Here is a 12,673-nt window from a genome sequence, read left to right on the forward strand (position 1 = left end):
GCTAGCCAATAAGAGGCTGGAACTAATGGGCCAGGCAGTGATTAAAAGAATACAGTTTCCGCCGGGCAGTGGTGGCACACGCCTTTAATCCCAGCACTCGGGAGGCAGAGGCAGGCGGATCTCTGTGAGTTCGAGACCAGCCTGGTCTACAAGAGCTAGTTCCAGGACAGGCTCCAAAAACCACAGAGAAACCCTGTCTCAAAAAACCAAAAAAAAAAAAAAAAGAATACCGTGTAATTATTTTGGGGCATAAGCTAGCCGTGCGGGCGGCCAGGTGCCGGGGACACAGCCCTGCCGCCCATATTACAACACTAGAGTTGTAGGAATGAGTCTGGCTTAAAAAAACAACGTTTTTAAAGACCCAGTAACAGGGGTCTGGAGAGATGGCTCAGCGGTTGGGCATGCTGGTTGCTCTTCCAGTGGACCCGGGTTTAAGTACCAGGACCCACATGGCAGCTCACAACTGTTTATAATTCCTGTTCCAGGGTTTCTGACACCCTCACACAGGCATACTACATGTATGGCAAAACACCAATGTACATAAAATACAAATAAAAACTATTTTTTAAAAAAATAAACAATAACAGAATCTATTACCTTAACAAGAAATTAACAACCAGAGTTCCATTTAGAAACCCTTAAAGCATGGCTTGGCTTTAAATAATCTGTTTTTTTCTGTTTATCAGGGTAACTCTATAATAGTTTTAAAGACCCCTAAAGGTCACACCAGAGGGAAGTAGATAAACAGTTCTTCCTTCTGCTGATGTCAGGCTTGGGTATTGACGCTGACTTTGTGTGTAACTAGCAGGGAAGCAAAAACCCTGATCCTGGGGAGCCACCCTCTGCGCTTGACACACAAGAGTCTCAGGAAGGAGGTGTGAGGACACAGGAAGAGCCCTTCTAAATCAACATTACATTTACAAACAATTTAAAGAAAACCCAGACATATTCCACAATGTAAACATAAATCAGATTGAGGTTGCTCTGTGCACTACTGCTGTGGGTTGCCTGCTCTGTTCCAAAGAGAAGATAATGGGTAACCAGAGGTACAGACACAACTGTTTCTCTTCTGTATTTTCTGAACAGGCATCAAAAATATTTTGGAAGGAAATTATGCCCCTCCTAAAAATATATAGAAAAATACAATCAAGAAAATCTTTGCAAAGAAACACTATCCTGTTACAAATGTGCATATTTCCCCATATGGAAGCAGAGCTTTCCCATATATTATCTCTTGCTGAGCTCTGGCTCCACGTGACTGCACCTCACAGACCCTGTTTCTTACCAGTGTAGTTTGCAGAATAGTTGTTTGGGTCCAGGAACTTCTTAAGCAGCTCACAATTGGACAAGACATGATTTGCCATGATAACATTAAGGTAGTTCTGCAGGCCTCTCTGTCTCTCAGCTATGAATTCACGGTCCATGTTTCCAATCAGTTTCTTAGGAGGAAGAGGCAGACTCAAGCCTGCAATCTGAAAGAATGAAAGGAAAAAAAGGAAGATGAGGGGGGAGTTATAGTTGTGTTATATATCCACAAGTAAGTTTGATATCTGAATCCTGAGACGTCTGTAATTCATTAATTATAAAACAATGCAGATTTTAAAGATTAGAAATTTTACACATATATAAAATGGTTTATATATATATATATAAAACTATACATCTCATGATTGATAAAATTATATACTAATCATAGTAACTGATTGTTTCACTTTTACCAAAGTTTTATTGGTATATTTATTGGACAGAGTACCAAGAGAAATTGCTTTTACAAAGTTAATATTAGTAGTCTTCCTCCACAGCCCATGGGCCAGGTTCTCCAGACCCTGGAACAACCACAGCAGTTCTGATCTTCTGGCACTGGAAAATGCTCAAATTGCTATGTCTTGACTCTTCATTCCTGGGCAGTATTTGTAGTATTTTCATGGTGGATGATGGGATTAAGTTCTCCTTCACAACTGAACAGTAGTGGCGAACACCTTTGATCCCAGCTCTCGAGAGGCAGGCAGATCTCTGAGTTCAAGGCCAGCGTGGTCTATAGAGCAAGTTTCAGGCTACAAGAGAAACCTTGTCTCAAAAAATGAAGAAAAAAAGAAGTTCTCTTTCATAGTTCTGACCTCACCTTACATATCCTGTCTCCTGCCTCCAGTTACATTATTGTATTTACACTAGGAAAAATGATATTCCTTACAATTACATTCACAACTGCTGAGCCTTTTTTGGGTTCTGTGTTATAAATAGGATCCTATGAGGTTCTCTGCTTTCCATCTCAGAATTTTGCCTTTTTACATCTGACTAATTTTTAGGTCTCATTTGGGCTTTCTTTTTTGTTTTGTTTTTTTTTCAAGACAGGGTTTGTGTTAATTTGAATGTAACTGGCCCCCATAATCTCATAGGCGTGGCTTTGTCGGAATGGGTATGGCCTTGTTGGAGGAAATATGTCACTGTGGGGGTAGGCTTTGAGGTTTCCTATGCTCAGAATACCACCCAGTATCTCAGTCGATTTCCTGTTGCCTGCAAAATGTAGGACTCTCAGCTACTTCTCCATCACCTTGTCTGCCTGCATACTGACACATTCCCTGTCATGATAATGGACTGAACCTCAGAAACTGTAAGCTGACACCTCAATTAAACATTTTCTTTTAAGAGCTGTCATGGTCATGGTGTCTCTTCACAGCAACAGAAACCCTAACTGAGACAGATTTGGTACCAGGGACGGGGGTATTGCTGTGATAGGCCTGACCTTGTTTTGGTTTGGAGGAATTTGGACTTTGGGAGTTAGGGTTAGAAAAACAGTGGAATGCTTTAAGCACTGTTTAATGGGCCATACTAGTATAAGCATGGAAGACAGCAGTGCTAAGAGTTATTTGAACTGTAGGGACTCACTCAAGAGGTTTCAGAGGAGACTTTTAGTATGTTGGCTAGAGACATTCTTGTGATAGTTTGGTGAAGAAAGTGGTTGCCTTTTGACCTTGTTGGCTAAAGTGAAGAGTTTTAGATTAATTCCTTTGGCAGAAGAAATCTCAAAACAGCCTAGTCTAGACTCTGTTGTGTGGTTATAAGTGGTAACTCTAATGAAGATTTATAAGAAAAGGAGGAGAAAAGAAATATCCCTAAGCCTGTATTCAAGAAGACAAACAGATGAAGACATGGAATTAAGGGAGTAGTAATCCCGGGGCAAAGATCCTACACAGCTAAGTTTCCAATTTGTGAAAAGGACATAAAGAAAATCTTAGGGCTGGCTGTGGTAGGATACACCTTAATCCCAGTACTCAGAAGGCAGAGACTGGCAGATCTCTGAGTTTGAGGCCTGCCTGGTCTAGAGATCTAGTCTCAGGATAGTCAAGATTAGTCGGTGAAGGACAGAAAGTTGATGAAGATGTAATTGAATGAGGGGGCCACGGTCCAGTCCAGCAAGCAGCAGAGTTTTGCAGCTTCGGTCACATGGTTCTGGCTTTAGAGTTAAGGACAGAAGATGTAGGCAATGGAATTAGCCTCCGAGCCGCAGAGGCCAGGCATGTGTTGTGGTTTCCCTGAATGGAGGCCCAGAGAGCCCATTTTGTGAAGCTGTGCAACTGAGGGCTGAATTGCCTTAAAGAACCCAAGATGTTATTAAAGAAGTCAGTGCTGTGGGATACCTGCTGAGGAAAGCTTCTAACAGGGAGTGGAACCAGCCCAAAAGAAGTGTGTTGTAGTCAACAAAGCTGAATGGAGTTGGAGATCTGAAGAGAATTTTGACATAAGACACGAAGATGCAGAGTTTGCAGATTTTCCCAAACTCCAAGCTGGTTGTGGATCTTGCTTTGGTTCAGTATTTCCTTGCTATGCACCCTTCCCTATGTTTTGGAATGGTAATGTATGTCCTGTACCATTATATTTTGGAAGTATAAGATGTTCTTTGATTTTGATTTTACAGGTAATAACAGTAAGAGATTGCATGTCTCTCAGAAGAGATTTTGAACTTTGGACTTTTAAGCATTGTTGAGACTGTGCTAGACTATGTGGATTTTTTTGTTTTCTTTTGTTTTTTAGAGATAGGGTTTCTCTGTGTATCTTTGGCTGGCCTGGAACTCACTCTGTTGATCAGGCTTGGCCTTGAACTCACAGAGATCTGCCTGTCTATGCCTCCGAAGTGTTGGGATTAAAGACATATACCACCACCGCCTGGCACATTATGATACTCTAACAAGTTTATGGGGGCCAGGGAGTGGAATGTGATAATGTGAATGTAAATGGCTCCCATAATCTCAGGGAACAGCACTATTAGGAGGTGTGGTTTTGTTGGAGTGGGTATAGTCTTTTTTAAAATTGATATTTATTGAGCTCTACATTTTTCTCTGCTTCCCTCCCCACTTCAACCCTCCCCCAAGGTCCCCATGCTCCCAATTTACTCAAGAGATCTTGTCTTTTTCTAATTTCTACTTCCCATGTAGATCAGATCTATATATGTCTCTCTTAGTGTCCTCATTGTTGTCTAAGTTCTCTGGGATTGTGGTTTGTAGGCTGGCTTTCTTTGCTTTATTTTAAAAACCACCTATGAATGAGTACATGTAATAATTGTCTTTCTGAGTCTGGGTTACCTCACTCAAAATAGTGTTTTCTAGCTCCATTTTCCTGCAAAATTCAAACTGTCATTATTTTTTTCTTCTATGTAGTACTCCATTGTGTAAATGTACCACATTTTTCTTATTCATTCTATGATTGAGGGGCATTTAGGTTGTTTCCAGGTTCTGGCTGTGACAAACAAAGCTGCTATGAACATAGTTGAGCACATGTTCTCGTGGCATGATTGAGCATCCATTGAATATAGACCCAAAAGTGGTATTACTGGGTCTTGAGGAAGGTTGTTTCCTAATTTTCTGACATCCAAAGGGATTGTACCAGCTTGCATTCCCACCAGCAATGCAGAAGTATTCCCGTTTCCCTACAACCTCTCCAGCATAAGTTGTCATCAGTGTTTTTGATCTTGGCCATTCTTTCAGGTGTAAGATGGAATCTCAGAGTTGTTTTGATTTGCATTTCTCTGATGACTAAGGATGTTGAACATTTTCTTAAGTGTCTTTCAGCCATTTTAGATTCCTCTGTTGAGAGTTCTCTGTTTAGGTTTGTACTCCTTTTTTTTTCATTGGATTATGTGATCTTTGGTGTTCAATTTCTTGAGTTCTTTGTATATTTTGGAGATTAGGCCTCTGTCTGATGTGGGGTTAGAGAAGATCTTTTCCCATTCTGTAGGCTGTTGTTTTGTCTTGTTGACCGTGTCCTTTACTTTACAGAAGCTTTTCAGTTTCAGGAGGTCCCATTCATTAATTGTTTCTCTCAGTTGTCTGTGCTGCTGGGGTTCTATTTAGGAAGTGGTTCCCTGTGCCAATGTGTTAAACTGTACTTCCCATTTTCTCTTCTATAAGGCTCAGTGTGACTGGCTTTATTTGAGGTCTTTGATTCATTTGGACTTGAGTTTTGTGCATGGTGATAGATATGGGTCTATTTTCATTCTTCTACATGTTGATATGCAGTTACGTAAGCACCACTTGTTAAATATGCTTTCTTTTTTCCATTTGATATTTTTTGCTTCCTTGTCAAAGATCAGGTGTTCGAAGATGTGTGGATTGATATCCAGGTCTTCTATTCGGTTCCATTGGTCCTCCTGTCTGTTCTTATGCCAATACCAGGTTGTTTTCAGTATTGTAGCTCTGTAGTAGAGTTTGAAGTCAGGGATTGTGATGCCTCCAGAAGTTCTTTTATTGTACAGGATTGTTTTGGCTATCCTGGGTTTTTTGCTTTTCCATATGAAGTTGAATATCATTCTTTCGAGGACTTTGAAGAATTTTGCTGGGATTTTAATGGGTATTGCATTGAATCTGTGGAGTGGGTATAATCTTGTTGGAGGAAGTGTGTCACTATGGAGCTGGGCTTTGGGATCTCTTTGCTCAAGCTTTGCTCAGTGTAACCCAACAATTTCCTGTTGTCTTGTGATCAAGATGCAGCCAGCAGCATGTCTGCCTGCAGGCCACCATGCTCCCTGGCATGATGATAATGGACTGAACCTCTGAACTGTAAGATGCCACCTCAATTAATTTTTTTTCTCTTATAAGAGTTGCTGTGGTCAAAGTGTCTCTTCACAGCAACAGAAACCCTAAACAGGTTTTCTGTGTATAACAGCCCTGGCTATCCAGGAACTCACTCTGTAGACCATGCTGGCCATGAATTTACAGAGAACTGCCTGCCTATGCCTCACCTAGCTGTCATTTGGGTTTTCAACATAAAATGCTTTGTTGTGGTTTTCATTTCAGCATTTCTATACGTCCTTGAAGGTGTGTGTGTGTGTGTGTCAATTTATTATTGCTTAAAACAGCTAGGGAGGAAGAAAAGGTAAAAGCGGGTGCACAATCTCCTACCATTTTCCAGATCACTTCAAACTTTTGAGACTATTTTTAAACTTGAAAAGCAAAGTAAGGTCACTTTCAAAGAGTAGTACTATAGTAATGCTATTTGACACTTGAACCAAAAATAAAAATAAAAACAAAAGAGCAATCCAAACGATATGCATATTGATTGACTGAGGGTAAGGCCAAATGAGAAGGGCATCTCAAATTTAGAAAAGGATTCATGGTAAGTTAGTCACAGGGGCAAACCTAACTCAGGTTCCACTCTAGATTTTTCAAGCAACGATGATGACACAGTCCAATGAATAAGACATGTGGTTGGAATGAGAATGGACCCTATAGGATCATACATGTGGTGAGCGCTTGGTCTCAAGTTGGTGGTTCACTTTGGGGAGGTTTGGGAAGTGTGGCCTTGCTGGAGGAGCCTTCACTAGAGGCAGGTCTTGAGAGCCTGCAGCCCTGCCCTCCTTGCAGTTTGCTCTCTCTCCTTGATGCTTGGACTCCGAGATGTGAACTCCCAGTTGGCTGCTCCGGCTGCCATACTGCTCCACCACCAGGGGCTCTAACCTCAGTCAGAATAAACTTTCTCCTATGAGTCACGGTGTTTTATCACAGCAACAGAAAGGAATGAGTACAATGTCATAGGAAAACAGCTAGCTGACAACTCTAAGATGCCTATTTCTCCCGGAAAACTATGAAAACGCTTCAAACACAATTAGGATACATTTTCTATCGTAGCAGTTTGTCACCAGATAAGGTACTTAAATTTCAAGGGGTTTTTCTCATTCATAAAATTAAGCTTTATCTAAGCAGTTTCTTCACTTTATCTTAGCAGAAAGGCCAAGGAGTGATTACAGTTTCTTACTTAGTTAAATATAATGCATATGTACAAAGAAAGCACATCACTCAGCATGCCAATCATTTTATTTGATGTTGCTCAAGGGCAGAAAGCATTACTAAGGTTATATATCAATGTAGCCTAAAACATAACTGGTATATTCTAAAAATACCTTATGAAATTTGTAGAATATAATCTTATTTTTATATAAACCATGGATGTGTTCATATATGGGAGTGAACACTGTCTTTTTCTTTCCTCAAAAGCTTTTAATTTTTAAAATTTTTATGTGTATTATATTGCATTTATGCCTGTGCACCACATCCATGCCTAAAGAGGGCTTCAGAGCCCCTAGAACTGAAGATATAGATGGTTATGAGCCACCAAGTGGGTGCTGGGAATCAAACCTAGGTCCTCTGGAAAAGCAGTCAGTACTATTAACTTCTGAGCCATCATTCCAGCTCCCATGAAAACTCTCTTAAAAGATTCACACCCACTGGAGAACATAGCTATCTCTAGGAGCAGGTTGTGATTTCTTATTCTGTGATGAAATATTTATCATACTCAGGTACCCTTCTTAACTAAAAGAGAAAAACATTCTTTTTCTAATGAAAATGATTTTTTTAGGCAAGGTTTTTTTTTTTTAATTATTTATTATGAACAGACTGGACTGCATGGTCCATACAACAGCACCCACTGAGTGATGATGAGTCCTACATCGTCCCATATGAAGCACTGGATTCAAACACCAGTATTTTCCATTTATGGTGGGGATATAAGGATGTATTTGATAAAATAGTTATCTTTTCTGTTTGTTTTGAGGGAGTAGTCTCAAACTCTCTAGGTAGCTGAGAATGGCTTTGAGCATGATCCTCATGCGTCCACCTCCTAAAAGCTGAGAGCATAGGTGTGTACCACAATACCATACTTTATGTGGAGCCAGGGAACTGAACCCAGAGCTCCATGCGTGCTAGGCCAGCACTCTACCAATTGAGCTACCCCCCAGCCTAAAATGTCTGTCTTGAATGGTGAGAGCTCTAAGCCCCAACCAATTTATTTTTTTTTTTTACTTTCTTTGGCATGTATATGGTGTGTATGTGTGGACCCAGGTGTGCTGGTGTCAAAGTGTATGCATGGAGGCTGAAGAACAACCTTGCGTGTCACTTCTCACTTTCCACCTCATTTGAGCCAGAGCCTTTAGTTTTTCCTGCTTCACACGCTAAGTTAGCTGGTCCTCAAGCTGGGAATTTTATCTCTGCCTCCCATCACCCTGTAGGGTAGTAGGATTACTGACCTGACCACACCCGCCCTTATGTGCAAATCAAAACAACTCTGAGATTCCATCTTACACCTGAAAGAATGGCCAACATCAAAAACACTAATGACAACTTATGCTGGAGAGGTTGTGGGGAAAAGGAAACACTTCTGCATTGCTGGTGGGAATGCAAGCTGGTATAGCCCCTTTGGATGTTAGTGTGGTGATTTCTCAGAAAATTAGGAAACAACCTTCCTCAAGACCCAGTAATACCACTTTTGTGTCTATATCCAAAGGATGCTCAATCATGCCACAAGAACATGTGCTCAACTATGTTCATAGCAGCTTTGTTTGTCATAACCAGAACCTGGAAACAACCTAAATGCCCTTCGATCACAGAATGAATAAGAAAAATGTGGTACAGTTACACAATGGAGTACTACATAGAAGAAAAAAATAATGACAGTTTGAATTTTGCAGGAAAATGGAGCTAGAAAACATTATTTTGAGTGAGGTAACCCAGACACAGAAAGACATTTATCACATGTACTCACTCATAGGTGGCTTTTAAAATAAAGCAAAGAAAGCCAGTCTACAAAACACAATCCCAGAGAACTTAGACAACAATGAGGACACTAAGAGAGACATATATAGATCTGATCTACATGGGAAGTAGAAATTAGAAAAAGACAAGATCTCCTGAGTACATTGGGAGCGAGCATGGGGACCTTGGGGGAGGGTTGAAGTGGGGAGGTGAGCAGAGAAAAATGTAGAGCTCAATAGATATCAATTTAAAACATAAAAACAAAACAAACAAACAACAATAACAACAACAACAACAACAAAAAGTTCCCTTGAAAGGGGAAAGCCGGGTGGGACTCTACAAAGCCAGCAGAGAAGTTCCTGAGTTCCACTTATATCAACTTCAGAGAGAAGTGCAGAGCTGGAAGGTCCCCAAGGTGGAACCTGAAACTGGTCCTCTGGCCTAGTCGAAGCTTCTAAATTACACACAGACTCTACCAATGTTTCCAGGAACTTAGCTTTTATCTGGAGGTAAAACCTCCAAACTGGTCATGCTCCTTACTCCCTTCCATCATCAGATTTTAACAATCACCTTCAGCCATATGCCAATAAGTGTTCTAAACTCTCAACCTTTAATTTATCTCATCATAAAATAAGCTCTCCAAGGTCAACTACAGGCTGTAAAATTGAAATCATAAAACATTTGGAATAAGAGAGACCACAGAAGTCACTCTTCATTTGAGAAGGAAAAAATGAGACCTAAAAGAAAAGATGGCTGATCCAAGGTCTACCACCAGGCCAGAGCCTGGGTTTTCCCATCACTTCAACCCCTTTGTCCTTTCCTTTTCATTGATGCATGACCTTCCTGGCTGCTAATTTGACACTGTATTTATTTGAAATATGGTGCTTTTTTTTTCTGTGCTGTGCCTATGAAATATGATAACCATAAAATTTTTTGAAAAACACAGACTTTTCTATTTTCTTTTTTTTACTTATATAGTTTACATGCATTTTAACAGAACATGGAAAGTACCAAACACTATAAAGAGCTAAAAGAAAAAAAACATAATCCTGCCACCTGGGGATCATGAGTGCTAACATTTTGGCATATTTCCTTCCAATCTTTTTCGCTGAACATTTCATGTAATTGTATCATGTGGCATGTAAGTTTACATTCAGAAACATCATTACACTAAAGTATGTTCCCACTGTCCTCAGACCCACTCCATACTTGAGATTATATTTCTCTCCTTCACAGGAATCCACTTATCTGTAGAGAGTAATCAGATACTGAAAACCACGGTCAGAGTTTCATTCTGAGGTTTCTGAGTCCTTTGGTTATAGAGGTTGTTTTAAAATTATTTCATTGCCAAAAAGCTGCACATACTTTCTTCTGTTTGTTTACTTGGATGAAGAAAAACCTTCCACTGCCAGATGTGGTGGCCCATTCCTGTAATCCCAGCATTTGAGAAGGCAGGAGGAGTTCAAGGTCATACTGGGCTATGTAGTAAGCTGGAAACCAGCTAAGCAGTATGGAACCCTGTCTCAAAACAACCCCTACCCCACACAGTATGTGAATATCTGAAATAAGATGCATAATCAGAAGCACTAATTTTAAAAAGAAAAACTACACTGGAGCAAAAATAAGTTCCAGGCCAGAATATGGCAAGATTTATCTCGAGAAAATAATAATCATTCAATCTCTGTCAACATGTTTGTTATCTAGAGATGTCAACTGGCCATACTGAAATTAAAACCAATTATTATCTGAAGGTACAGATCAGTGGTAGACAGATCATGTGACAGCATGTGAAACACCCTGCACTCATCCCAGAACTACACAGCGAGGGTCAAAGGTCAGCAAAAAGCAACTATAGTGTCCTGCAGATTACTGGGTCAACTGCAGAAAAAAAGTACTCATGTTTTTACTGTAAATAATGTTTGGGGAAAAAAATAATGTTTGGGCTCTACTGATACCATTTTCTGAAGTCTGACATAAAACATGGCAGTATGAAGGAAAAGGAAGCAATATGTTCCTTTCTACCCAGAAGTTCTCCTGACCTTGGTGCATACCATCAGAGGTCATCCAGCATATGTGATAGCCAGCTCACTAAGGAAGGGAGCAGTCCTTTGCCTCCCTGCTGATCTGGTCAACAACTAAGCACTCCAGCACACACTGAAAGGTTTCTACTGCCACACAAATCTGAGGAATGGCACAAGCCTGACAGTCTTCAGTACTGACATGGCCATGATTCTGATGGTGCTGAAGACTATCTTGGAGCCTTTTACTAGTGGCATTGGATGTCCTTGCATAGCTTCCTTCTTTTGATTAAGGGCATCAGGTTAGAATATTAGAATCTAATGTGTACTTTAGAGAAATCATTGAGTAGAAAAAGACTGAGTCTCTACTGTTATGGTTTAATGCTGATCTACACTGCTAACTGCAGAGGAGCCCAGCAAGAGTAAAGGAGAGAGCCCCAGATACTCCTGCACGAACTCTAGCAACCTATGTAGTCAGTCCTCATCCACAAAAGGAGCTTATCCATATGACTTCTAACCAGTAAGACATCATAAGCAACCATGTGTGTCACCAGTGTTTTGAAACATTTACCTGCAAGCTGTTGTTAAGTAAATCGAAGTCACTGTATCTTCTAACAATCTGTAAGAGACAAAACAGTGGTGTTTTGATTCAGCAAAGGCATCCCTCTCCACCTCCTGACTTGGGACTCTCTGGTGTCCCAGAGCTGGAGCATCTGTGCCAAGCGGAGAAGTGCTGCTTAGTGTTCACTTTGATAAGTTCAGAAAATGCACATAGCAGTCTCCCAGGGATGGCCTGGGCTGCAGTAAACTGGTTAATGCTGGCCAAATTCACAAGGCGTCAACAAGAGATTTAAACAACAGCAAAAAATTTGTCATGTTTTCAGGTCAAACTGCCTTTCAAATATCTTTCATATTAACTAAGTACGTAGAGGGGTAGGTAGATTAATGATTTAGAAAACAAAGGGAAACAGACAGCTTTGATGTTATTTGTCCTTGACAGGAATAAAACATCATCCAGTAGACATGCTACCTCCCCTGAAGATAAGTCTGTTCCTGTAGGTAAAACTGCTTTACCTCTCAACAAAAGTTCAGTTTTTATGTCCTGTGTCATTCCTTGGTTATACTTCTGTTACTGCTTAGAACATAGCCAAATCTCATTAGCGCTGGTGTGCTAGCTACTTTAATGTCAGTATGATAGCAGCTAAAGTCATATGGAAAAAGGGGATCTCAACTGAGAAAATGTTCCCAACATGTTGGCCTGTGGAACATTTTATTGACTGAGGATTGATGTGGGAGGACCCAGCCTTCTCTGGGTGTGCTACTATGGGCTAGGTCCTGAGCACTATAAGAAAGCAGGCTGAGCAAGGCATAAGGAACAAGCTAATAAGCAGCATTCCTCCATGGCCTCTGCTTCAGTCCTCGCTCCATGTTCCTGCCCTGAGTTCCTGTACTGGTTTCCCTCAGTGATGGACTTATAAGCTGTACGGTGAAATAAATCCTTTCCTCCTCAAGTTGCCTTAGGTCTTAAGTGTTTTATTACAGCTAGAAGCCATAAATAAGACATCTTGGTAAGGAAATCATTGTGCTTTTGAGTAGTTTGACTTCAGTCTTTATCACTGGTTCTCAAATAATGTA

The 12,673-nt window shown here is 40.5% G+C and overlaps 1 protein-coding gene across 14 annotated transcripts in view; it reads right to left on the bottom strand.

Moving 5' to 3' along the window:
• Pxk (PX domain containing serine/threonine kinase like) overlaps positions 1-12,673 on the bottom strand; it is a 71,433-nt gene that overhangs the window by 38,876 nt on the left and 19,884 nt on the right. For 12 of the 14 annotated variants that reach the window (XM_057769319.1, XM_057769318.1, XM_057769333.1 and 9 more), the window contains exons 3-4: positions 11,610-11,657; positions 1,286-1,472 (exon numbers count right to left, since the gene is read on the bottom strand). In XM_057769319.1, coding sequence (XP_057625302.1) covers positions 1,286-1,472; positions 11,610-11,657 — 235 coding nt within the window. The remainder of the gene's footprint in view (positions 1-1,285; positions 1,473-11,609; positions 11,658-12,673) is intronic. The other 2 variants (XM_057769321.1, XM_057769320.1) reach the window with 1 other exon arrangement.

This window comes from Chionomys nivalis, chromosome 5 (assembly GCF_950005125.1).
Source record: "Chionomys nivalis chromosome 5, mChiNiv1.1, whole genome shotgun sequence".
NCBI lineage: Eukaryota > Metazoa > Chordata > Mammalia > Rodentia > Cricetidae > Chionomys > Chionomys nivalis.